This window comes from Rattus norvegicus, chromosome 10, assembly GCF_021556685.1.
Source record: "Rattus norvegicus strain SHRSP/BbbUtx chromosome 10, alternate assembly SHRSP_T2T, whole genome shotgun sequence".
Taxonomy (NCBI): Eukaryota; Metazoa; Chordata; class Mammalia; order Rodentia; family Muridae; genus Rattus; species Rattus norvegicus.
Window position 1 is genome coordinate 78,105,606 of NC_141543.1, and position 27,968 is coordinate 78,133,573.

The 27,968-nt window shown below is 41.4% G+C and overlaps 1 protein-coding gene across 2 annotated transcripts; it reads right to left on the reverse strand.

Moving 5' to 3' along the window:
• Positions 1-1,611: 1,611 nt before the first annotated feature.
• On the reverse strand, positions 1,612-27,795 carry Rad51c (RAD51 paralog C). Of its 2 annotated transcripts, none has more exons than XR_015630917.1 (9): positions 27,646-27,795; positions 26,365-26,623; positions 25,393-25,559; positions 21,592-21,720; positions 19,185-19,316; positions 13,982-14,048; positions 13,053-13,113; positions 6,181-6,241; positions 1,612-2,516 (listed from the first exon to the last, which is right to left on the reverse strand). XR_015630917.1 is itself a non-coding variant. In NM_001129777.1 (9 exons), exons 1-9 carry the CDS (start codon positions 27,761-27,763, stop codon positions 2,415-2,417), a joined length of 1,101 nt encoding a protein of 366 aa, NP_001123249.1. In that variant the 5' UTR covers positions 27,764-27,793; the 3' UTR covers positions 1,619-2,414. The 2 variants fall into 2 exon arrangements, 1 of the variants encoding a protein (NP_001123249.1); NM_001129777.1 differs by having other exon boundaries at positions 1,619-2,516; positions 21,592-21,725; positions 27,646-27,793.
• Between the last annotated feature and the right edge of the window lie 173 nt (positions 27,796-27,968).

Below are 27,968 nucleotides of genomic sequence, written 5' to 3' on the forward strand. Positions count from 1 at the left end.
CCAACGTACATAAAATAAAAATCATTATTTTAAAAAGTCCAGAATCAGGTTGGGGATTTGGCTCAATGGTAGAGCGCTTGCCTAGCAAGCGCAAGGCCCTGGGTTCGATCCCCAGCTCCGAAAAAAAAAAAGTCCAGAATTTTTATTTATTCAGACTGTACTTCAAAAATGCAGATATAAATAATTATGTTTGCCACAGCCTAACTATTCTGGAGGATGTTTCAATGGCTATACACAGCTACAAATTTTTCCCTTTAAAATGACAAATAACAAAAGTTAAATAGATGGTGGTCACTAAAACTCATCTCACCAGCTAAAATCTGTAAGCTATCCATAAAGCTAACTGTAGGTATGGGCTGTACACCTTTGGTCCTAGAGGCAGGCAGGTGGATCTGTTGAGTTTGAGGCCAGCCTGGTCTACATAGTGAATTCCAGGCCATCCACGTAGTAAGATGCATTGACACGAACGCGCATGCATGCACACACACACACACACACACACACCAGCCAACTGTGGGGCAAGTAGACTGTGCCACCAGACAGAAGAACTGGTAAGGTGGATCAGGCTTAGACCCCAGGGAATCTCAAAATTGAGAATGGCAGGAGTCAAACCAGATTCCTGCCAAGCTTTGCCTGTTCTGGAACATGTAACCATGAGACCAATCCATCACATAGCATGAGAACCTGGAGTTCACCATGCTAATGAGGTATTTACATAGGCTCTGAGTGTTCAGCCAATAAGCTTCCCTTCCTGGGCATTTCTTCCTGCAAAAAGTATTTAATTCCTGGTTCACCCTAAGTAAGGTGTTTGCATTCATATTCACCATCAATGAAAACAGTTTGGACAAGCAAGGACCATCACTTCATCAAGATCACAGGGCGGGGAGGGGCTTCGTCAGGCCTAAATCTCTTGGAGAAGGCCTTCTCTTCTAGTCCCTCCCATACTCTTGGCACTGACTTGGAACCAAACCCAGTTCAGCCCCTCTCTAGGACTCAGCCTTCCCCTGGCCCATAGACATCGAGGGGAGGCACAGACCTTCGACCCCCTCAATGGCTTGCAGGAGGTGCTCTGGGCAACCCAGCAGCAAGGCAGACACGCTGACCAGGAGTCAGCAGACCAAACCACCACCCCAACTAAACAGTGCTGTGTTGATTCTTTTCAAAGCTACATTGGTTTATTTTTAATTGTATTTCATATTTGTTTAAGTGTTTTGCCTGTATGTATGTATGTATGTATGTATGTATGTATGTATGTATGTATGTATGTATACCACATAAATGCTTAGTGTCCATTGAGGACAGAAGAGGGGGTCAGATCCCCTGGAACTGGTGTTATAAATTACTCCAGTAAGCCCCCATATAGGTGCTGGTAACTGCTCCAGGTCTTCTGACAGAGCAACAAGTACTCTTGAGTCCTCTCTCTAGGCCCCAAAGCTACATTTAAGAATAAATAAGAATGTTAAGATGGGATGGAGCCATGACTCAGCGTTTACTGAAGAACCAGAATCTGGCAGCCAGCCACACAGAACTTCAGTTCTAGGGGACTTGATACCCTCTTCCAGCCTCTGAAGGCCTCCACACAGTTGGCAAACACACACAGACACATATACATACACACTTAAAATGCATTACAATGTTTTATTTGTATTATTTTTTAGGCAATTGACAAAGAAGTTTCCCACTCTGGATGGTAAATGCAGATAGGTAACATAAGGTCAGCTTTCCACATTACTCAAAATAAAAACACATTAAAATATAATTATAGAACAGTGCTTCAGAAAATCTTTTCAGGAGCTAGGGAAATGCAGGCATGAAGACTGCATATAAAGGCTGGTGCCCTACAGTGCATTTGTGCACCTTGGGGTGGGTGGGGCAGACAGGTGGCCCTCTGAGTCAGTGAACTCATGTTCAGTAAGATATCTCTTTCTTAAAATTTAAGGTGGAGGGCCTGGAAAGATGCTCACTGGATAAAAGCATTTGTTAAGCAAACCTGACAACCTGAGTTCAATTCCCAGAGCCCACACGTGTTGCTGCACACCCGTATCCCAGTGTCCCTAGTGAGACAGGAGGCAAAACCAGAAGTAGCCAAAGTGTGTGGACCTGGAGTGTGAAGAGACCAAACAAGAAGACCTGCCTCAGAGACAGGGTGGAGGGGCTGGAGGAATGGCCTGTCTCAGAGACAGGCTGGAGGAATGGCCCAGCAGCTGGGAACATTTTGGTCCTTGCGGAAGACTAGGTTCTGGCTCCGAGCACCTTCATGGTGGCTCAGTTTCACTTGTAACTCCAGTTCCACAAGATCCACCACCCCAGCTCGCTTCTGTAGGCACCAGCACAAACACAGTGCACATACATACATCCATTATATACTGGATAGCACATAATCAGTTAACTGATGCATTAACATTATTATTTGGTCAGCATTCTTCCTCTGGTTCTCGTGACCGTTTCCGGAAGTTCAAAGAACTTTCTGTCTGTGATGAGGCAGCAGTGACAACAGCATCTCTAAATCCCTGAGGCTGCAAGATAGAGAAAACCCACACACATACTTAAAAAATAATTTAAAAAGATTAATTTTCCAAATAGTCTTTAAATAAGTTATGTTATTTTTTTTTTTTTTTGGTTCTTTTTTTCGGAGCTGGGGACCGAACCCAGGGCCTTGCGCTTCCTAGGCAAGCGCTCTACCACTGAGCTAAATCCCCAACCCCATGTTATTTTTTTTAAAGATTTATTTATTCATTTATTATATATAAGTACACTATAGCTGTCTTCAGACACACCAGAAGAGGACATCGGATCTCTTTACAGAGGGCTGTGAGCCACCATGTGGTTGCTGGGATTTGAACTCAGGGACCTCTGGAAGAGCAGTCAGTGCTCTTAACCACTGAGCCATCTCTCCAGCCCAAGTTATGTTATTCTTGGGAAAGACTTTCCTAATCATTGAATAAAGAGGATAAACTTTGCAGGTCATCTAACCCAGAATCTTGTTAGAACATTTAATATATGCTCTTTTATATACACATAAAAATAACTGCATAAGGGTATTCTCAAGCCCAAACCTGTAGTTCAGTGGTGACGCCCAAGCTAACAACAAAAAAGTCCTCTAAAAGGAATCCTAAGACATTTTATGGTGCATCAGCTGGGAGAAACAGAAAGACGTAATCTGTACGGAAACTTAGGCACTCATAAATCATTTCATAGTAAAATATTCTGCCTGGCATGTGGCATGCATCTGTAATAGCATCACTCAGGCAGTGGAGGCAGGAGGGTCAAAAGTTCAAGGCCAGCCTGGACTAAATAACAAGACCTCTTCTCAAACAAGACAAAATGATTGAGAACAGGTTAATGCAAGTTAAGTGTAAAAACTAAGTGGAAAATTCACTTTCAGAACTGCTTTCCATTTTTGTTTTCTCTTTATAAAAATAAGAGGCTGCTGAGTATGGAGGCAAATGACTTTGATCCCAGTGCTTGCGAGGCAGAGGCAGGTGGATATCTGAGTGCGAGGCCAGCCTGATCTACAGATTGAGTTCCTGGACAGCCAGGGCTACACAGAGAAGCCCTGTCTCAAAAGAAAACTATCCTCAACAATAAAAGAACTTCTGGGGAATCACCATCCCTGACCTCAAGCTGTATCACAGAGCAATAGTGATAAAAACTGTGTGGTATTGGTACAGAGACAGGCAGGTACATCAGTGGAATAGAATTGAAGACCCAGAAATGAACCCACACACCTATGGGCACTTGATCTTTGACAAAGGAGCTAAAGCCATCCAATGGAAAAAAGACAGCATTTTCAGCAAATGGTGCTGGTTCAACTGGAGGTCAGCATGTAGAAGAATGCAAATTGATCCATTCTTATCACCCTGTACAAAGTTCAAGTCTAAGTGGATCAAAGACCACTTACAAAACCATATAAAACCAGATACACTCAAACTAATAGAAGAAAAAGTGGGGAAGAGCCTTGAACACATGGACACTGGGGAAAATTTCCTGAACAGAACACCAATGGCTTATGCTCTAAGATCAAAAATTGACAAATGGGACCTAATAAAACTACAAAGCTTCTGTAAGGCAAAGGACACTGTCATTAGGACAAAACGGCAACCAACAGATTGGGAAAAGATCTTTACCAATCCTACATCCAATAGAGGGTTAATATCCAAAATATACAAAGAACTCAAGAAGTCAGACTCCAGAGAGCCAAATAACCCTATTAAAAATGAGGTACAGAGGGGTTGTGGATTTGGCTCAGTGGTAGAGCGCTTGCCTAGCAAGCGCAAGGTCCTGGGTTCGGTCCCCAGCTCCGGAAAAAAAGAAAAAAAAAAAATGAGGTACAGAGCTAAACAAAGAATTCTCAGCTGAGGAATATCGAATGGCTGAGAAATACCTGAAGAAATGTTCATCAGGGAAATGCAAATCAAAAAACCCTGAGATTCTACCTCACACCAGTCAGAATGGCTCAGGTAACAACAGATGAATACGAGGATGTGGAGAAAGAGGAACTCTTCTCCACTGCTGGTGGGATTGCAAGCTGGTACAACCACTCTGGAAATCAGTCTGGAGGTTCCTCAGAAAGTTGGACATAGTACTACCTGAGGACCCAGCTATACCACTCCTGGGCATATACCCAAAAGATGCCCCAACATATAACAAGAACACATGCTCCACTATGTTCATAGCAGCCTTTTTTATAATAGCCAGAAGCTGGAAAGATCCCAGCTGTCCTTCAACAGAGGAATGGATACAGAAAATGTGGTACATCTACACAATGGAGTACTACTTAGCTATTAAAAACAATGACTTTATAATATTCATAGGCAAATGTGTGGAACTAGAAAATATCATCCTGAGTGAGGTAACCCAATCACAAAAAAACACACATGATATGCACTCACTGTAAGTGGATATTAGCCAAAAAGTTCGGATTACCCAAGATACAATCCACAGACCACATAAAGCTCAAGAAGGAGGATGACCAAAGTGCGGATGCTTCAGTCCTTCTTAGAAGGAAGAACAAAAATATTCATAGAAGGAGATATGGAGACGAAGTTAGAGCAGAGACTGAAGGAATAGCCATTCAGAGCCTACCCCACCTAAGGATCCAGCCCATATACATACAGCCACCAAACCCAGACATTATTGCTTATGCCAGGAAGTGCATGCTGACAGGAACCTGATATAGATGTCTCCTGAAAGGCTCTACCAGAGCATGACAAATAGAGGCAAATGCTTGCAGCCAAGCATTGAACTGAGAATGGGGTCCCCATTGGAGGAGTCAGAGAAAGGATTGAAGGAGCTGAAGGGGTCTGCAACCCCACAAGAACAACAATACCAACCAACCAGAGCCCCTAGGGACTAAACCAGCATCCAATGAGTACACATGGACAGACCCATGGATCCAGCTGCATATGTAGCAGAGGACGGCCTTGTTGGGCACCAATGGGAGGAGAGGCCCTTGGCCCTGCCAAGGCTGGACCCCCGCCAGTACAAGGGAATGTCAGGGTGAGGAGGTGGGAAAGGGTGGATGGTTGAGTGGGGGAACACCCTCTGGATGGGAAACCAGAAAAGGGAATGACATTTGAAATGTAAATAAAAAATAGCCAATAAAAAAACAAAAAACAAAAAAAAACCCAAAGAAGCCCCAGGTCATGCTCAGCTCTGCAGTGAGTTTGAGGCCACTGGGCCTGGAATCCAATGATACAAATGCTCAAGAAATTAATGTTGTTTCAAAGTGTTACTACTATCTACAGGGCAAAATTATTACTATAGTGTAGAAACACATTTTTTAATTGTTGTTGATATTTTTGAGACAGGATCTCATGCTGCCTAGGCTAGCCTTGTACTACTGATCCTCCTGCCTCAGCCTCCCAAGTCCAGGCATGTGCCATCATGTCCTGTTAAACATTTTCCTTTCTGAAAACTTTTAACATAAAAATCTTTAATAGATTTTACATATGCCTTGGAACATACATAAATATTCATCTGTTCTTAAAGATAAATTTCAGTTTAATTGTGACTACAGCACTGTGTAAATAAATACTATTTTGATCATGTTCTCACATCTAAACTATCCTCAAATATGCTTATTGCTTACAAAATTAACAGAAATGATTTGTACATGACCTCTTCAGATAATTACTGCCCAACAACTGTGAAATCCCACTGTGATGAAATAATACTGACTGTGATCTGAAATGGTACTGTGGACTCCTTCTGGCTTGGTGATTTGTACAATGTTGCAAATCTGGAGAAAAAAATACATATAAACACATTATCTTAATTAATTAGGTCACATGACTTATTTTATAATTTAAATTACAGAGTCCTATACCATGATTGTTTCACGTATTCTCAAGAACACAAAATGGAGAGAAATATATTTAAAGAGGCAAAGTGAACACCTTCCTAACAGGCAGCACTGTGGGTGCTTTCAGTCTCAGTTAAGCAGAGGCACAATTTTTTTTTAACTCAGGAGTTCAAAGCCAGACTGAATCTAAAAAAAAAAATAATTAAAAGTTTTAAAAAATTAAAAAGCTAGGTATGATGGCACAGGCCTTTAATCCCAGGCAGAAACAGTTGGATCTCTAAGTTTGTAGAGAGTCCCAGCATAGCAGGGGCCATCATTCTCACTCTATGGAGAGCTTGAGGCTCTGGACTACACCATACCCTGTCTTCCCCCTAAAAGGTAAGTAGGCTTGCATACATATGTGATTTTGAAAATGTATTCTTATTATCTTTAATTATGTGCAGGGGTGTGTGTCTGTATGTGTGTCTGTACACTTGGATGCGAGCACCGTCAGGGGCCAGAAGCATCAGATCCCCTGGATGTGGGTGTACAGACGGCTGTAACCCACCCAGTGTGTGCTGGGAACCGCACACATGGGACCACACACATGGGAGGAGCAGAACATGGTCTTAATCACTAGACTATCTCTCTAAACCTGTTTTCTATAATGTAAATACAACTGAAGGCTGAGAATAGCTTAATAATTAAGGGGTTTGGGCTGGGGATTTAGCTCAGTGGTAGAGCGCTTACCTAGGAAGCGCAAGGCCCTGGGTTCGGTCCCCAGCTCCGAAAAAAAGAACCAAAAAAAAAAAAAAAAATTAAGGGGTTTGTTATTGTTTGGTTTTTCAAGATAGGGTTTCTCTGTGTAACCCTGGCTGACCTGGAACTCACTCTCACTCTGTAGACCAGGCTGGCCTTGAAATCAGAGATCTGACTGTCTCTGCTTCCCCAGCTGGGATTAAGGTGTGAGCCACCACTATCCAGTCTTGGCTCTTTTTATATGTGTGTATATACATGTGGAAGCCAGAGGTTGAATTATATCTCTCCACTCTGTTTTTTCAGATAGGGCCTTTCATTGATCCTATAGCTCAATTACTAAATTTTGCCAGGCAGCAAGTCTTAGAGATCCTACTATTTCTTCCTCGAAATTCCACTTCTTATGCCTACACGGCAAGCCCTTTATGGCCTAAGTCACCATCTCAACTCCACAATCTACACTCTTAATAACTACATTCAAATAGTGTTAAGAGTCAAAACATAAAAATCTTTCAAGTTTCTTTTAAGGAGTGTGATATGGTGGTACACACCTGTAACTACAGCAGATGGAGTGGGCAGTGAGGGCTGCTGTAAGTTCAAGGACCACCTAGGCTACTTAAAACTGTGAGGGCACCCTAGATATACCACACTGCTTTGAAAAAAATGATCACGTTTTTGTGATGATGGAAACTGAACTCAGAGCCTTGTACAAGTTAGGAAAGTGCTTTACTGATATATCATCCTAAAATTACTTCTAAAACATATAAGTCATTTATAACAGCAAAAAGACTGAAGCAACGGTGTCTACTAGAAAAATAAATAAAACATGGAATACATATATTCTCTCTATCTCATTCTCTCTCATTGTTAGGAAGAAAATTCTGACATGGCTACAAAATGAACCTTGAAGATATTATTCTAAGTGAAATAAGTAAATCAAATATTGTATGATTTCAATTACATTTGGTTCCGTAGAATAATCAAATCAGAGAGTAGAACAGTGGTTGCCAAGGACAACACTATTGTTTAACACTGAAGTAAGGGAAGATGACAAAGTTCTAGAAATAAACAAGTGAAGGTCATATAAGAATATGAATGTACTTAATGCCAGCCAGCCTATAAATCTAACTAAAAACTTTAATAATTTTATTGCACTTTTATATAATACAGATTCTAACTTAACAGGAAACAATCATAGACTTGTATTAGTTTCTACACAATATAATGCTCATTTCTTTTTGTTTTTGAGACAGGATTTCATATGGCCAGTCTAGTTTTGAAAGTACTATGTAGTCAAAAATGGCTTTGAACTCCTAATCTCCCTGCTATCACTTCCCAAATGCTAGGATTACCAGCATGACCACCAAGCCTAGATTATTTTCAAAACTAAACTCAACAAAGAACATCTTATTTACTATTTATTAACTTTCCTAATTTCAAAAATGCCCCTCTCCTTAAGCATTATTCATGAGAGAAATAATCAAAGACTTTTTACTTTGAAAACAATTGCAGCTTGAAAGATGGCTCTGCAGTTAAGAGCTCTGGCTGCTCTTCCAGAGGACCTAAATTCTATTCTCGGCTCCCAAATGGGAACTCACAACCTTCTATAACTCCAGTTCCAGGGTTTCTCTTTTGATCTCTAAGGGCACTGCACACATACAACACACAGACATGTAAGTAAAACACCTACCCACCCACACCAAAAAAATAGACAAAGATCAGAATCCAAAATGTCATAAACTCTATGTATTTAAACCAGCCTTTTAAAAAAAAATCATAGTTTGGGAATTTTCATTTTCTTAAGGTGGAGTAGTACTAAGGAGTGAACTGTGGGCCTTGTAGAAGCTAGACAAGCTCTTCCCCAGTGAACTACGCATGAAGTCAAAAGAACCACTTTTTTGGGTCAGTGAGGCCACTCATAGGTTCTTATCCCTAATTCTGACCACCTGAGTTCAATGTCCCCATTACCCATTTGATAGAGAGAAAGAACCAACTAACCAACTCCTACACACACACACACACACACACACACACACACACACACACACACACACACACACACACACACACACAGAGTAAACAAGTGAATATACAACAATAAAAAATTAGCTTATCAGTAAGTTATCTTACAATACCAGTGTACTGTCTGGTTTTGTGTGTCTACTTGACACAAGCTGGAGTTATCACAGAAAAGGAGCCTCAGTTGTGGAAATGCCCTCAGCTGTAAGGCATTTTCTCAACTAGTGATCAAGGGGGTAGGACCCAGCCCACTGTAGGCGGTGCCCTGGGCTGGTGGTCTTGTGTTCTATAAGAGATCAAGCTGAGCAAGCCAGGGGAAGCGAGCCAGTAAGTAACATCCCTCCATGGCGTCTGCATCAGCTCCTGCTTCCTGACCTGCTGGAGTTCCAGTCCTGACTTCCTTTGGTGATGAGCAGCAATGTGGAAGTGTAAGCTGAATAAACCCTTTCCTTCCCAACTTGCTTCTTGGTCATGGTATTTGGTGCAGGAATAGAAACCCGGACTAAGACAACTGGTATGTCCAAAAAAGTGCCAAGTACATCTGAATGCTTTGATGAAATTATTAACACGTAGTGCTTTCTTGCTCACTCGCTCTTGATGGTCAGGAATGATGGGCCGAGACAAAATTATTGCCATGTGTCTTGAACTCACAACCTTTCCCTCAAGAGCAGGTCCGTGATACCATATCAAAGAAAAAGTAGTAAGATTTTAAGAAGGCTTTACAAAGTTAGTATGAATCCAAAATGAACAGCAGATGTGGTAGCTTATGCCTATAATGCTAATAAAGCAGGAGGCTGGAGGATTGCGAAGAGTTCTAGGCTAGGCTAGGCTAGGCTTTCTAAAGGAAAAATATAAAATCAAAAGGGAATTAAGCTTTCAACTTAAAAAAATCCTCTTCAAATTTCTAGGTAAAAATTTTGTATGTCATGTCTGCATCTCAAAAGATCTTTTCTTCAAGAGATCTTTTTAAACCAAACCAAAAAGATTCACTTGGCTCCTAGCCCTAGCGGAGATGAAGCTTAGCATATGGTTGAACTACATAGTTTGGGTCAGGAAGAGACAAGAGAGAAGTACAATGTGTGCTCTAAAGCTGAGCACACATAGGAAATGCTGTGTGGGGGTGTGATGTATTACTCCACTCTACCACCAGATCTTCTTGGCAAAGAACGATCTTGGCCTCGTATCATCATGAATATGCAAATTGGAGAACCCACATAATATAAGGACACAGACGACAAAATCATTTAAGAATTGTTGGAATGTCATTCTGTCATTTGTCAGAGGTTAAAAATTAGATGTTACTGCACACCCTGAATCCCAGTGCTGGGGAGGAACAGGCTGCCTGATCTATATAGTAAGTTTCAGACTGGTCAGAGCTACATAGGAAGTTCCTCTCTTAAAAGCAAAACATACAATCAGATGTTACTAGTGAAAGATGGAGGTCGGGCCACGGTAATGTCTAAGTTCTATTCACAATACTGATTTGTTAGTTAAGGATTTCAGTTCTTTTGTTGTTTTGTTTTTACTTATTTTATTCATATGAGTACGCTGTAGCTGTCTTCAGACACACCAGAAAGAGGATCAGATCCCATTACAGATGGTTGTGAGCCATCATGTGGTTGCTGGGAATTGAACTCAGGACCTCTGGAAGAGCAGTCGGTGCTCTTAACCTTTGAGCCATCTCTCCAGTCCTGGTTTTCAAATTTTCTATTCAAAATAAAAGTGTTCATTCCTGTAATTATAAATTTATGACTTCTTTTTCATATTTTTAAGAAAAAATCTAAAAAAGCATTTAAGAGTATATATAGCTCAGTGGCAGAGCGCTGGCCTGGAATGTCCCAGGCTAAGGTGTAGTGGTCTCTCCTGTCATCTCAGCTTACAAAGTAGAGGCAAAAGTTTTGAGAATCAAGGTCACCCTATACTATCTAGTAAGTTTCAGGCCAGGCTTGGCTATTTAACAGCCTGTTTCAAAAACAAACACAAAAATAAATATAAAACATTGATGGGCCTATAGCTCAGTGGGAAAGCATAGACTTAGCATGCCAAAAAGTCCTTGGTTCAATTCCCAGCACCCAGAACCCAAACCAAACAAAACCCCATAAATCCTCACACGCAAAAATTTCACCAAACTTTAAAAACAAAGATATTTGGTTTCAAATAATGAAGAACAAAAATATCTTAATTCTTAGGTTACTAAATGAGGTCAATTCATTCTGGTTATCATAAAGTATGCACGGTCCTGTCATATAGCCACTTGAAGGAAACAATTTGGAGTTAAAGTTCTTTACTGGGGAAAAAAGGAATTAAAGCTATACATCCACATTTGTATGCAATACTATAACTATGTTCTAGAAAACAATTATAGGGAAAAAGGAAAAAACATTACACCTGGCCAAGCAGGTCTCAGTGACTCGAACCTCATGCTGACTACACTCCTGAATAATCTTTTAAAAGTGATTCATGCAGTTGGCATCTCCTTTGCAGATGCTGTTCCCAAAAAGTCCAGTAACTGTAGGGACTTGAAAGGTGGCTGAGCAGTCATGAGCGCTTGTTCTTTTTTTTTTTTTTTTTTTTTTTTTTGGTTCTTTTTTTTCGGAGCTGGGGACCGAACCCAGGGCCTTGCGCTTCCTAGGTAAGCGCGCGCTTGCTGTTCTTACAGACTTGAGTTCTGTTCCCAGCACTCACATGGTGGCTCATGGCCTTCTGGAACTCCAGTTCCAGGGGATCCAACGCCCTCTTCTGACCTCTGTGGGCACCGGGCATGCACATATTACACAGACTTACATGCAAAAAGTAAGGCAAAATACTCACATAAAACTAAATCATTTTAAAAAGTAAATACAGCTAGGAATGGTGGTGCATGCCTTCAAACTCAGCACTCAAGAGGCAGAGGTGGGAAGATTTCTGTTAGTTCCAAGCCCGCCAGGACAACATAGAGAGACCATGTATCAAACCCTCCTGCCCCCCCTCCCAAATTTTGTACATGAAATAGTTTCATGATATGGCTTTCTTTTCTTTTTATACACTTCTTTCACTCTGTCCTAGGCTGGCCTGGAATTTTGCAGCAAAAGTTAGCCTCAAACTCAGGCTATTCTGCCTCAGTCTCCTGAGTGCTGGAATTACAAGTCTTGTGCCAACATACACCTAGCTAGCTACAGTATGGCTCTGAAAGAGTATTAGAAGGTGGCATGTAATGCAGTTTAAAAAAAAAAAAAACAATCAAAAAAACCAAAGCACTGACTGAGCTCACTATCACCCTACATACTACCTCAGTTTCCCCTTTTATTAGAGCACTTCCATACCGAGTTCTCTAGCTTATGTCAATTAATCACAAAGCAGAAAGGCTGGCATATCTGACATCTTTTGAAGTTCAGAATAAAAGACTTCACAGCTTTCAATGGCCTATTTTAAAGAAAAGGAAAGCTGGTTCATTCACTTGCTCAACAGCTTTAGAAACAAACACAAAGGCTTCATGCTGCCATGATTTTATTTTAAAGAACAATACTTGTGAAAGGCAGGTAAATACATGGGCAATGAAAGGAAAAAAAATGGCAGACACAATTTCATGCAAGAACTATATTAAGCAACTAAGAAAAACTATCCTATTTTCCACATATATTAGTCCTAACACTAAAGTTTTCCTTTTGTCCTGATTTATTCTTTCAGTCTCCTCCGGGAACACAGGGTACCTCCTCCTTCATGGCTAAGAAGTGATTTAAAAGACTATCAGAAGGCAGCAATTCCTTAGCCACCTACATGTTCCAGGTGCATTCACACCATCATTTAAATACACAAAGAATTCCCTGTGTGGCTGAATGTGCAGTATTAACAACGTGTTTCTATGTTTGCTCTAACCGATGTCAAACAAGGCAACAACAGAAGTTGTTTATGGGTCACTGCAAACCTCAAGCTGGGTACCGATGTTAACAAACCACTAAGTGTTCAGTATAATTAGATTGATATTCCAAAATTATGAACTTATTTCTATACTGACCTTTGTTTTTGTTCCCAGTGAAAAATTAGCCTTATTGTAGCAGCATGTCCCCAGCTTTCCCCTAAAAGAAAAAAAAATTTACTATAAAATACCTTTAAAATTTTCTAAGTTACCTAGAATGTCTGGTCAACTACAATCTTACTTTACCAAACTGAAAACAAGAATATTCTTTGTTTCAAAACCTGTTTTATATAAGTAAGATCCTAAGAGTAATAGAGGTTTCTGACAATCAGAAACAGGGTCTCACTGTAGTCCTGGCAGGCCTGGAATTCAATATGTAGACCAGGCTGTCCTTGAATGAAGAACTACATGCTTTTGTCTCTAGCGTTCTGGGATTAAAGAAGTACAGCCATACCGGTTTCATTATGCGGTGGGAGATAGAGCGAACCTCCTACTTCAGCCTCCTCAGTAGCTAGAGCTAAGTCTGTATCACCATCTTTGCCACACAGAATATTACTGGATTCGAGTGGAGATAGATCGTCAAGCATTGTGCTCTAATAAAATCACAGTGCTAGAAATAGTCATACCTGTTTGCATAGTACGATTTGTCTTTAAATAGATTTTTTTCTCCTTCCTGTCTAAGACTGGGATTTTAATGTTTAGAATTCTATTTTGAATATTTACTTCTCAGATTTCTGACACACAGTTATCAGAGAGCAGCTATTTAATAAATGTGGTCAGTGAATAAGACAGTTTTATTTTCAAAAGCTTATAGTATCCATCAAATGCCAGATGACAATGTAGAAAGAAATGTTAAAAATCTTTTATCTCAGAGCCAGGCATGGTGGTCTACATATTGAATTCCAGGCCTGCCAGGAATTCTAACACTTGGGAGGTAGGCAGATCTCTGAGTTTGAGGACGATACAGGGAACCTGCCTTAAAAAATGAAAACAAGGGGGGAAAAGTTTAATCTCCCTCATTTACCCACCTAACGCAGGAACAAGCGAAGCTTGATTTTTATCAATCTTTGTTGTCATCTGATTCGTTAAAATAACCTATGAAGACAAATATAAGAAAGTTAGGACATAAAAGTTGTATATAAACAGTCCTATGAGTTTAACAGTCTGCACATAGATGACTCAGTGGTTGTAGGACCCAGACTCAGTTTCCAGAACTCACATGGTGGTGTCTCACAGCCATCTATACTTTTGGTTCAGAAGACCTCATATTCTCTTATGGCCTCCTCTGGCACCAGGCCCACATGTGTACATAGACATGCACACAAGCAAAACGTACACACAAAATTAAGTAACTGTCTAAAAATTCTAAGTTTTTCTGATGAAAAGGGAAGAGAAGGGGCTGGAGAGATGGCTCAGTGGTAAAGAGCACGGATTACTCTTCCAGAGGTCCTGAGTTCAATTCCCAGGAACACATGGTAGCTCGCAATCATCTGTAATGGGATCCAATGCCCTCTTCTGGTGTGTTTGAAGACAGCTACGGTATACTCATATACATAAAATACATAAATCTTTTTTAAAAGGGAAGAAGGGAATATGTTCTTGTGTGAAAATTTAATAAAAATTAGTACTAATCTGCAAAAATATGTTACCAAAATACATGATATAACTGACCAAAAAAATCTGAAGGAACAAAGAATTCTTGGTTGATTTGGTTTTTTTTGTGGGATTGGGAGCCGTTCAAGACAGGGTTTTCGTCTTAGTTCACACTGTCCTGGAGCTCGCTCTGTAGCCCAGGCTGCCCTCACACTCAGAGATCTGCCTGCCTCTGCCTCCTGAGTGCTGGGGTTAAAGATGCATGACACCTCCTCCAAGCACCTACCTCAGTTTCTGAGACAGTCTCTCACTGAATGTGGGCTTCCTGTTTTGACTAGACTGGCTGGCAAAACCCATGGATGCCCCTGTGCAATCCTTTCCCCATCATGACCTTCAGCAGTGCTGGGGTACAGGGTGCAATGCCATGCTCACATGGAGGTGCTGGGGCTCTGGCTCAGGTCTTCATGCTACCAAGCAAACACGTAATCCATTGAGCTATCTCTCTGGGACCCACCCCTCATCTGAAACTTCACTTTTTAAAATTCAAAATTTAAATTTCACTTTATATGCCTTTTCTCCTAGCACTTTAGAAGTAGAAGCAGACTGGTATTATATAGTGGTATATGCCTTTAAGTCCTCTGAACCTTTTAAGTCAGTTAAATGTTCTCTTTTATATTTTATATTTACATGTCTTATACTTATAAATTGCCTCGGTATGGTGTTTTGTCACATTAATATAAGAAAGTAGCAGGCATAGTGGGGCATACCTTCAATGGCCCGCACTTGGAATGCAGAGGTAGGTAGGTTGCTGTGTTTGAGACTAGCCTGGTGGCATGAGTTTCAGGACTGCCAAAGCTACATAGTTAGACCTTGTCTCAAATTAAAAAGATAAGCAGAAACAGTAAGATCATGAGTTCAGGGTTTCCCAGACAGTGGTGGCACATCTGTCTTTTGTGTCCGTCCACCCCATCCCCAACCCAGCCCCACTCAGGGCCTTGCACTTGCTGGTCAAATGCTCTACCACTGAGCTAAATCTCCAAACCCACACGTATGTCTTTAATCTCATCACTCAGAAGGCAGAGGCAAGCAGATCTCTGAGTTTGAGGCGAGCCTGGTCTACAGAGTGAGTTCTAGGACAGCCAGTACTGCATAGAGAAACCCTGTCTCTAGAGAGAAAAAAAAATTCAGGATAATCCTTAGCTATGTAGTGAGTTCAAAGCTAATCTGAACTAAATAAGACCCTACCCTGAAAAAATAATACATTGTGTGAACCACAGTAGGTGCTGAGAATCAAAACTGGGTCCTCTGAAATGAACAGCCAGTGCTCTTAACTGCTGTACCGTCTCTTCTAGCCCCCATCCTTAAAAAAGTAATATCAATACATGGAGGAGGGTGTTAAAACTCTGTGTGTGTGTGTGTGTGTGTGTGTGTGTGTGTGTGTGAGAGAGAGAGAGAGAGAGAGAGAGAGAGAGAGAGAGAGAGAGAGAGAGATGCAGTGGTGTATGGGCAAGGGTGTATATGCTAATGTGCTGGCTGGCCAGCCAGCCAGGTTAGTGGCCCTGCTAGGCCTGGCTCTGATGTGTGTATTGGGGATTTGTACTCAGGTCCTCTCCCTTTCACAGTTAAGTGCTCTTACCCAGAGCACCAAAATTTGTTTCCCTTTTCTGAGCCAGGGTCTCATGTAGCCCAGGCTGGTCTTGAATTTGTTATATAGCTGAGGTTGACCTTGAACCTGATTCTCTTGCCTCCTCAAGTGCTTGAATTACAAGCATGAACAACCATGCCTGCCCCAACAGTAATTCTGTGGTAGTTTTTTGAAATAAAATCTCAGTATGTAGCCCTGGCTGGCCTAGAACTCATTATGCATACCAAGTAGGCTTCAAACCTGTGACCGGACTGCTGGAATCACAGGAATGCACTACCATGACCAGGTCTCCTAATAGTAATTTCTTAGTACAGAAAAGTCCAATTACATGGTTTCTTTTAAACCTCATAGTGAGTTTCAGGGCATCCAGAGACACACAGTGAGACCCTGTCTCAAAACAAAACAAAACAACAAAACAACGACCAAAAAAAATCAAAAAAGAAAAAAAATCAAAAAGAGGGTGGAAAAAATGGCCTAGCAGTTAAGAATATGTGTTGCTCTTGCGAAGAGCCTGGGTTTGGTTTCCATCACCTATGGGGTATCTCACAAGCATCCTTAATGCCAGTTACAGGGAGTCTGGTGCTTTTCTCTGACTTTCACAGGCACCAGAAACAACAGGACACATATACATACATACATACAAGAAAAATATTCATACACATAAATAAACTGAAAATGTTTCTAGATACTCAAAACTGCTAAAGATGCAGGAAAACAAGAGCTACAAATTATTTTTAAGGAGAATGTACTTTTTCAGGCCTGGCATGGTGGTACATAGCTTTAATCCTAACACTTGGGAAACAATTACAGGAGCATCTCTGTGAGTTCAAGGCCAGCCTGGTCTAGAACTCTGTGAGTCCTAGGTCAGCTAGGAATATATAGCAAGGTTCTGTCTGGAAATAAGTAAATATAGAGAGTACATATTTCCAAAGAAGGATGTGACAAGTCAGTCGGTAAAATGCTTGATCCATAAGCCTGAGAACTTGGTCTGACCTAGGATCCCCAGGCCCAGGTGAACACAACCCATTTACGGGGCATTTTACAATCCACCCTGGATTGTTAAGCCATCTCAGGCATCTTAGCCTAACTGCCAAACTCTAAGACAGTCAGAAAACTAAGCCTCAAAAAAGAAGGCAGACAACTCCTGAGGAGGGTCTGAAGCTGACCTCTGGCCTTCAGGAACACATGCATATTCACACAGACACACACACACACACACTTGCGTGCATGCACGCACACAAACTCTCACAGAGGAAAAAAAAATGAACTTTCAACACCCTTTCTGCAAGTTATTAATAATATAAAACAAGATTTAAAAGGGAAAAGAAACTTAAGGTGGTTAGTCAGTAAAAAGTCCTTGCTATGCAAGCATGAAGACCTGAGCTCAGAAGCATATCTACAGTCCCAGGGCTGAGGGAGGCAGAGACAGGCAACTAGAGAAACTCCCTGAACTTGTCTCAAAGATGAAGGTGGCTGCCACAGTGACATGGCTCAGGGGATAAAGGTGCCTGTCATGTGAATACAATCCCTGGGACATATACATGGTGGAGGGAGAAACCCAACTACCACAAGTTATCCTCTAACCTCCACATGCACACATACATGCACAGAGGCACGCAAAAGAAATAAACATTTTTTAAAAATTCAAAATAATGACTGAGAATGACTGAGGACGACACTCAATGCTGACCTCTGGCTACACACACACACACACACACACACACACATTCTTGTACAAGTGCCTACATATACACACGGACATACACACAAGCCAAAATTTATATACACTTAATGGAGCAGGGTAACTAAATTAAAATAGGGCAGGGGATGTCGTGATGTAGTTCACTGGCAGAATGTTGGCTTAGTATGTCTGAAGTCCTGAGCTGGAGCAGCTGGAGCAACAAAACAACAAAGAAGACAACATCAACAACCAACCACCAAACCTAAGGACCTGACACCATGCAGCCTATTTGTCCTGAGCGCCCTCTACTGGGCATCCTCAGGATGCACCATTAGCAAAGCTAAATCCCAATCTACAGTAAGAACCAAGTCAAAGGCACTCACTATGCTTTGGCAAAAAGAATCCGGCAAAGGGCCAATAAGATGGCTCACTGAAAGGCACTTGCCATGGAGACTGACAACCTCAGTTTGATCCCTGGGACCCTAGAGTAGAAAGAACTGACTTCTGCAAGTTGTTCTCTGACCGTGTGTTATGATACATACAACACCACATACATGCACACAGAATAAATAAAATGTAACTTAAAAATAAGATCTGGAAAAGAAAATGTTTTCCATTTTATAGAGGAGGTTCGTTATTGGTGTGTGGAGCACTACAGGCATGTGCTAAGAACTTCCTTAACAAGGTTTAAAAAAAAGACGAACTTGAAAGCATTTTTATCTCCCACCTCTCTTTCCCCCCCCCCCCCCAGAGCTGGGGACCGAACTCAGGGCTTTGCGCTTGCCAGGCAAGCGCTCTACCACTGAGCCAAATCCCCAACCCCCCACCTCTCTTTTGATGAGTATATTTTTTGTCAGTGGGAGGATGTGGTTGCAGAATGGAAACAAATGGCAAACAGGTATCCCTGTTCTCCTAACCTCATAGTTACCTCTCCCTTCATATTTCAAATCTAGAATTAGCTCCAGGACTGATACAGCAGCCCAGCAGTAGACACTTGCCTACCTACACTTCATGCACAAGGCTGTGGATCGAATCCCTACTATAAAAAACAAAAACCCGGCTTTTCTACAAAGTATCTACATTAAAAGCCATGCTTGCTAACACATCTGAAATCTCAGTTCTAAGAAGGGTAAGGTAGGAGGATAGACAACATCATCAAGTTTATGGAGACTTCATCTCTAACAAACAACTACCATCTCCACAAACCCCCCAAACCATATTCACATGATTTAGTCAGGCGAAATCTGTATCAATTTAGACATTAATATGTCAGAGTCTTAACTATGAAGTTCTTCTGACCAATACTACTTACAGCTAGTCTGTGCTTATTTGCGAGGCTGATCAATTGTTGGGCAAGGCCATTTAGTAATCGAGTACGAAGGAAAAGATCATCGAGGTCATGACGAAAGGGAAAAGCAATTCCATCTATTATCACTAACTGCACCTAAAGACAGAAGAGAGAATAAAATTAGGTTTGGAAATAAATTATTGTAAAGACGGAGTCCCCAAAGCACATTCCATTACATAAATAAATCTTAAAATTTGGGGTGAAAAAAGAAAGAAATCTAGCTGGGCATTTTTTGATGAAGCTGGAAAGATGGCTCAGCGATTAAGAGTGTACACTGCTCATGGGGCTGGAGAGATGGCTCAGCGGTTAAGAGCACCCGATTACTCTCCAGAGGTCCTGAGTTCAATTCCCAGCAACCACATGGTGTCTCACAACCATCTGTAAAGAGATCCGATGCCCTCTTCTGGTGTGTCTGAAGACAGCTACAGTGTACTTATATATAATAAATGAATAAATCTTTAAAAAAAAAAAAAAAAAAGAGTGTACACTGCTCTTACAAAAGACCTGAGTTCAGTTCCCAGCACCCATGTCAGGCAGTTCACAACTTCCTAGAACCCCAGATCTCTGTAGGCCAAGGGTTTTCAACCTGTAGGTCACAACCCTTTTGGGGTTGAATGACCCTTTCACAGGGGCTACATATCAGATATTTACATTATAATTTATAAAATATGCAAAATTACAGTTATAAAGTAGCAATGGATATAATTTTATGGCTGGGGTCACCACATGAAAAACTGTATTAAAGGGTTGCAGCATTAGGAAGGTTGAGAACCACTGCTCTAGGTCATCCGATGCCCTCCTCCAGGGCCCACCTGCAGTCACTTATATAATTAAAAATAAGTAGGAGCATGGTGGTATGTAGCTGTAATCTTAGCACACAGGAGGTAAAGGCAGGAGGTTTGTCAGTTTCTGGCCAGGCTTGGCTATACAGTGAGACTCTAACTCAAATTAAGTAAATACAAATGAAAATTAGAATTTTCTTTTGTAATGCTGGGAACTAAACCTATTGCCCAAGCATGGTAGGTAAGCACGCTACCACTGGGCTCTATCCTCACTCATTTTTATCTCTTCAAAAGTTTTCTTTTAAAGTTCATTTTATTATTTTATGTGTATTAGTATTTTGCCTGTGTGTATGTCTGTGTACCATGTTCATGCCTGGTACCTGTGAAGGCCAAAGAAGGTAAGGAGCTCCTGGAAGCAGACGTACAGGTGTCTGTGAGCTGCTTTGTGGGTGTTAGAAATCTAACCCAGGTCCTCTGAAGAGCAGTCAGTGCACTTAACCACTGAACCATCTGTCCACCCTTCAAAGGCTTTCTTTTGGAAAGTACTTATCCAATGATTCCATTGTAATCACTACCTGAATACTAGTACTACATGCATATGCTACTGCTCCAGGACAGCCAGAGTTACACAAAGAAACCTTGTTTTAAAAAGATCCGATGAGGGCTGGAGAGATGGTTCAGTGGTTAAGAGCACTGACCGCTCTTCCAGAGGTCCTGACTTCAATTCCCAGCAACCACATGGTGGCTCACAACCATCTGTAATGGGATCTGATGCTCTCTTCTGGTATCTGAAGATAGCAACAGTGTATTCACATACATAAAATAAATAAATAATAAAATCTTTAAAAAAAAAAAGATCCGATGATGATAATGATGATGATGGTAGGACAGACCGGCTATGGCAGCGCAAGCCTGGATCCCAGCACTTGAATGAAGACGGGATTGAGAGGTCAAGGTCAGCAAAGTATGGTGTACACTCACTCCTGAGGCACAGGAAGTTGGATCTCTGAATTTGACACCAGCCTGGTCTACAAAGTGAATTCCAGGACAGCCAAAGCTACATATAGAGAAACCCTGTCTTAAAACACCAAAAACCCACCAAAAAAAAAAAAAAAAAGACAAAGAAACAAAACAAAACAAAAAACCCTGGAAGAATAGATACATAGTTCAAGAGAATAGAATCCAGAAATAAATGTTTGCATTTGTGATCAACAGATACTTCAACCTTAAGACTATACAATGAATATATAGTATTTTGAAATGTGAATAGCATACCTATTAAAAATGAGTAAATAGATGTAGGGCAGGTTGCCAGGACGGTGAGGTGGGAATGGGTGGGTGGCGAGCACCCTCACAGAAGCAGGGGGAGGGGGAGAATAGGATAGGGGGTTTCCAGAGGGAAGAATGGGAAAAGGGATAACATTTGCAATGTAAATAAATAAAATATCCAATAATAAAAAATAAAAAAAATAAGTTGTAGGGCAGGGAAAGAGGGGCTTTTGGACTGGCATTAAGTTTATACTATGCTACTGTCTATTTTTGTGTTATCAACACTCTTAAAAATGTTATTTTAGTAGTATGATCCATACCTTTGAATGATCTGAAAGGAAATCTGGAAGGAGATAGACTTGTGCCAGCAGCTCAGTGTAATCGTGACAACGAAAATAATAAATATGGGACAGAATATTTTCAAGAGTAAAATCCTTCAAGGCTTTCTGCTGTTCTGAAACAAACAAAGCAATCTTAAATAGTTTAGTTTTTCTTGTTCTAATAGTGTGCCAATCATAAATAATCAGTTATTTTTTAATAACAGAACAGAATATCTTTGTATCATTGTAAAACATACTTTCTTAACAGAACTATTGCAAAATGACTGTAAACTGTGATTTGATGATGGCTGACCTATTATAATTTTTTCAAACCTAATTTTAATGATGGTTCTTAATTGCTTCAACCTCCCTTGTAGCCTACCACCCACCAGAGTTAGTGGAAAAGAAAGGATATGGGGGAAGTGGATCTGTTTAGAAAGGTTCTTTGTAACAACTAGCAACTCCCATAGTTCAGTTCACAGGTTAGCAGGCGGCAGCAGCTCAATCCACTCTTCATAGATACACCAGCAGTCCCGTTCAGTAGAATGGTTAGCAACAGTGGTGACACAACCTGACAGCCAGGCCTCAGCCTCGGCCTGAGTCATCAGGAGAGAACGCCAGAACACCAGGAGCTCTTGGCTATACCTCTCTCAGGGAAGTGAAGATCTCTAAGACTGAGACCCACAGTATTGCTGTACCAGCAAACCAAGCTCTGTCTCAGTCACTTCAGTAGGTTCTATTTAGACCCTCCAAACATCACGTGTTCTCCATGTGCCCTGCCTCAGCACGGGTCTTGCCTTAGCATGTGCTTCCAATCAGCCAGAGTCTGAAGAATTGGCAAGAAACTGCAGCACATACCGGAAGTTTTTTGGTGCATTTCTCTCTATGAAGTCTGACAAATGGAGCTCCACTACACAATGTAAGGCAAACCAATACATGTGTGTAGTTAGTAAAGAATCCTTTATCACATGTCTTTTCTCCTGCTTGCTTTAGCAGAACATCCTTCTGTGTCTGCTTCAGCTAAACATTCCTTCACGAGTCTTTCACACCTGAGTCCAAGTGCTTTCCTCAGCAAAATACCATCCAACCAACTTCCCAAAGAAAGTTCCTTAAGTTTCTACCTCACCTATTATTTTATATTTTCCATTGTTTCTTTACATACTAGGGATTACTTATTTACAACAAAACTAGAGTCTTTTCTTTCCCTGTCTCCAGATTTTATTTCCACTCAACAGAGTATTACAATTGAAGTTTCTTTCCTGTTTTTGGGAAAACTAATTAAGAATTCAAAGGAAAAAATGTTCCAATGGATTATATTTTCCCTTTAGTACTGTACTTTAAAAAAGATTTATTGTATGTATATGAGTACACTATAGCTGTCTTCAGACACACCAGAAGACACATCAGATACCATTACAGATGGTTGTGAGCCACCATGTGGCTGCTGGGAATTGAACTCAAGATCTCTGGAAGAGCAGTCAGTGCTCTTAATTGCTGAGCCATCTTTCCAGTCCCTAATACCGTAATTTGATTTTTAAATAATAACAATAACATGAAATCTTCCTAACCTTGGATTTGGTTTAGAGTTCATGGTCATCCTAGTCTATATAGGAAGTTCTAGGCCAGCAAGTTACATATTGAGACCATGTCTCAAAAAATAAAAAGGAAAGGGTGCTTGGAAAAATGATCAGTGGTTAGGAGTACTGGCTCCTCTTCCAGAGCAACCAGGGTTTGATTCCTAGAACCTACACATCAGCTCACTATTCCCTGTAACTCAGGGATCTAATGCCCTCTGCTGGCTTCCAAAGGCACTGTACACACACAGTACAGACATATATTCAGGCAAAACACCCAAACAAATAAATCAAAGAATATAAAGTCAGTTTGGTTTTGAAATGAAAAACTATTACATTTCAAAATGTTTTTAAAAATTTTTTAATGCTATTGGGTGTTTTGCCTCCTTGTACATGCACCATGCACATGAATGGTGCCTATGGAGACCAGAAGAGGGCATCGGACCCCCTGAAACTGGGAGTATGGACAGGTGTAAGCTGTTATGTGGGTGTTTGGACCCAAAGCTGGGCTTTCTTCATGAGCAGCAAGAGCTCTTAACAAATAAACCATCTCTTCAGCCCCTATGATATATTTGATCCATGACAAGATGATAACCCAAGGCTCTGGGTTTGATCCTCAACAATACAAAAACAAAAGACAGAACAAAGCGGGGGGGGGGGGGGGGAGAAACTAGCTGCACAGGATAGCTCAGACTTGTAACCCAGCAGGAGGGAATAGGAGGCAGTTAGCTCCCATCAGAAAGGTCATCCTCAGGGACCTAGAAGTAGAAGAGTATCAGGAACAGCATTTCTGATTAGTAGACACTGGCTTCTTCAAATACAAACTAAGTTAGTAAAATAGTCACCAAAAACCCTTTAGCTTTAATCATAAACCAATCGTTAAAACCTTCACATCCCAGTGCTTCAGTAGATCTATTGAAAGTACAGCAAAGTTTTAAGTGTTTATTAAAGTACAGATTGTCCCAGGGGTAAGACACTTTTTTTTTTCCAGAGCTAGGGGACTGAACCCAGGGCCTTGCGCTTCCTAGGCAAGCGCTCTACCACTGAGCTAAATCCCCAACCCCAGGGGTAAGACACTTTAGACAGAACAACTTTGTCTTCTACCTTTCCAATATTTCTGGCCTGAGCAAATGCCATAGTGCATCTGTCGATGTCAAAGAGTAATGTTCAGCAGTGAGTTCTCTTTCTGCCATATGGGTTCTAGAGATCAAATTCACACCAACAAGCTGGGTGGCAAACACCTTTAGCTGCTGAGCCATCCTGATGGCCAACATGCTTACCTTTGCAATTACTTATAAAAGTGATGGCTGCTGGACCAGAGATAGCTCAGTGGTTAAGAACATGAACTATGCTGGATGTGGTAGTACACTCCTTTAACCCCAGCATGCAGGAAACAGAAGCAGGCAGATCTCTGTGAGTCTAAAGTCAGCCTGGTCTACATAGTGAGTTTCAGGACAGTCAGGGCTACATAATAAAGAGACCCCGTTTTAAAGAAACATGAACTGGTTTTCCTTAGAAACTGAGTTTGATTCTGAGTGTATTACAAGCACTGTACTCTAGCTCCAGGAGGATCTGACGCCTCTGATCTCTGTGGGCACCTGTACATGAGCACACACACACACAACACTTACTTTAAAATGCTTTTTATAATTTCTTTTTATGCGTGCGTTCATGTCATGCCTACATGTATGTTTATGTGAGGGTGTCAGAAGCCCTGGAACTGGAGTTACAGACAGGAGTGAGATGTCATGTGGGTGCTAAAAATTGAATCTAGGTCCTCTCTCTAGTCCCTAATTTTTTTTTTAAATTAAAATCTTCAAAAAAGGGCTGGAGAGATGGCTCGGTGGTTAAGAGCCTGACTGTTCTTCCAGAGGTCCTGAGTTCAATTCCCAGTAACCACATGGTGGCTCACAACCATCTGTAATGGGATCCGATGCCCTCTTCTGGTGTGTCTAAAGACAGCTACAATGTATTTATATATAATAAATAAATACATCTTCAAAACAAAAAAAAAGTTAATAGCTGCCATGATGATATGACACAGGTCTATCATTCCAAAATTTTGGAGACTGAGGTAAAAGGATCATATACAACCTGGGTTATGGGGAGAGCACTGTATATCATTGTGCAACAAAAGTATTGGAGTTTAACTAGTTAACCTTCTAGCTTGGGACAATCTCTTACTGAGGTCTGAGATATGCACAAATACGAACTGTCTTTACCTTACCTTCTTCCGTGTGTGTTCCTGCTATGAGATGAAGGTGCTGAATGCAGGCAGTGGCAAGGCTTACCACCCTATCAACCATAAAACTTCCCTCCGTATCAATAAATACTGCTTCACCGGCCACTCCTCCAAAACATTCTGGAATTTGCACATCTACTGCTAATTGCATACTGTCAAGAAATGAAATGACCAAATCATCATCATAATCATTTAAAATGTTTTTTCTAAACTGCATATAATCAACTAGATCACTAAGTTTTCTAAATGCAAATAAATACCCCAAGGCAAAAGAGATGTATTAATTCTGCATAGCTCCAAATACATATGAATCATAGATGCCTAGGTAATAGCTAAGGTGTTGTACAAAATTGTGAGTAGGGAAGAAGTCTTAGTGGGTTTTAGGTTGCTGGGAAGTGAATGCTTTACATTCTCTCTCTTTGAGCACAGGCTGATCCTTCTATCTCAGTCTCCATTTTACCCCTACTGCCATGTTTATAGGAGTGTGCCATAACCAGGTAAACACACCTTTTTTTTGAGGGGGAGACAGGGTCTTGCTATATATCAATGGCTGGTCTAGCAACTGTTATATAGCCCAGAATATTCTCTATCTCATAGCAGTCCTGCTTCAGTATCCTGAGTGATTAGATTACGGGAGTACGTCACCGAACCTGGTTCAGAAATCCTTATCATATATAAATCAACTTTTAAACATTTGACAAATATATCTCAGAAGCCAATTAATTAGGAGTGTACGTGTTTAGTGACCAGACTGTATTACAAAAGAAACATTTTTGATACCAGGATTTTATCAAGAAGACGGGGTACCTGGATAATATAAATGATAAGCTGATTGTTTGATGTGGATACATACATAGTAGTACCTTATGCCTCTCAGTTTCCTGACTACAAACTCACAGCAGAATATTCTATTTGTTACATTAAGTCCACCCTTAAGTAGGGAACGTCCTATTTTACCATAACTGTGTTTTTCCAACACCTGGTACACCACAAACTTCTGTCGTTTTCATTAGGGGTATTCCACCCCCAAGAATGTTATCTAGTGCTGAACAGAAGGTGATTATGAAGCCCTGGGTGTGCTCTTGCTCTAGAAGTTCCAGTGCTGTGCACTTCTTGTTTGCCACAGATGTACCAGCACATCTTGGTTTATTTGTGAGACATTCTCTTCTTAGAATTTGGAGAGTTTCCAAGGCTTCCTCTTTGGATATCCCAACTTCTATAAATAAGAAAGGGGAAAAAAAAAAGACCCTGACATTAGAGATTAAAAAGTTTAACTCAGAGCCTGGCATTACCCCATTAGAGGCATAAACCCACGCCTTTAAACCATCACTAGGAAGAGAGGCAGGCCAGCATGGTCTACAGACAGTCAGGACTACACTGAGAAACCTTTTCTTGAAACAAACAAGTCTAACATGGTAATGAATTATCTAGTTAGCTACTTAACAGCTGGGGATCAAACAGGGCCTTAGGCACCAGCAGCTGTTAGTGCTCTACCGTTCTGCTACTGCCCAGTTAGCATCGCCACTATGTAAATTTAAAATTAGAGTAGGGGTGTAGCTCTGTGGTGGAGTGTTCATCTAACATCGGTAAAACCATGAGTTCAATACACCAAACCAGATTCCATGCTGTCCTCTTTGGTGACCAGCGGAGAAGCACATAGTATTACTGGCATAGTAGGTGACCACAGCCAGGTTTGGATTTGTGTACATTAAGGATGCAGTGGTTCCTACTTATATGTAACCCGAAGATCTCTGGAAAAAAAAGTCGGGAGGAGGGGTGTGTATTCCCGTAAACCGCGGACCTCTAGAGCTTTCTCCTGGTCTAAGGAAATGTTCTATTGCTTTTCTTACTGAAATGTCTCTAGTCCTACTCTAATCCTTCATTTCTCAAATCCAACTCCCACTCCCCTAGGATCTTTGAACAGCAAGAATTTCATGGCTTGTGACTGTTTTCCAGCTCGGTTTATCATGAAATTTCAAGATGAGAAGTCCGTTCTATAGATCTATAGGACACCCTGGTCCAAGAGGAAACTTCCTTAGACCATTAAGTGAGGCACTCTTCAAAGCATCCAGAGGGCGCCGGCACCGAGAAAGCAAATCAGTAAATGTTGCTCCATACAGTTCCAACCACAAGAGAATTACAGCGCAGTCAAAGAACAGCTTGACGGAGGCGGGAGAATCAAGACGGAGGCGGCGCCAAGCGGCCGCGGTGCATCAGCTGGCTGCCGGGAGTCTTTACCTTTGCTAAGCTCGGAGGGCTTCACCTCCAGGACGTCCTCGGCAGTCTGAAAACCCGCAGCCACCAGCTTCACGCGCACCGCGGGAGACAGCGGAAAACCCACCAATTCCCTCTGCATTTTGAAAGCTCGGCGCCTACGCGCGTAGTGACGTAGAACGAGAGGCGCTAAAGCCCTAGGGGCGCAAACCCCGCCCGTCCGGGGGGCGGGCTTGCGGCGTGACGTCATGCGTACGGCGCAAGGGGCGGGGGCTCGCGCGGCCTAGACTCACGAGGCCTTGCTGCTGCTGAGGAAGTCCCACCAACTATTCACGTTTAGCGTTGTT

What these genes read in the sequence shown, in the direction of transcription:
- Rad51c (NM_001129777.1), bottom strand. Translation starts at nt 27,763, where the DNA reads ATGCAGAGGGAATTGGTGGGTTTTCCGCTGTCTCCCGCGGTGCGCGTG. An exon ending in AGGAACACACACGGAAGAAG is followed by an intron (nt 21,726 to 25,392) that starts GTAAGGTAAAGA and finishes TGTTTGTTTCAG; the next exon opens with AACAGCAGAAAGCCTTGAAG. An exon ending in TTCGCTTGTTCCTGCGTTAG is followed by an intron (nt 13,114 to 13,981) that starts GTGGGTAAATGA and finishes TTTTTCTTTTAG; the next exon opens with GGGAAAGCTGGGGACATGCT.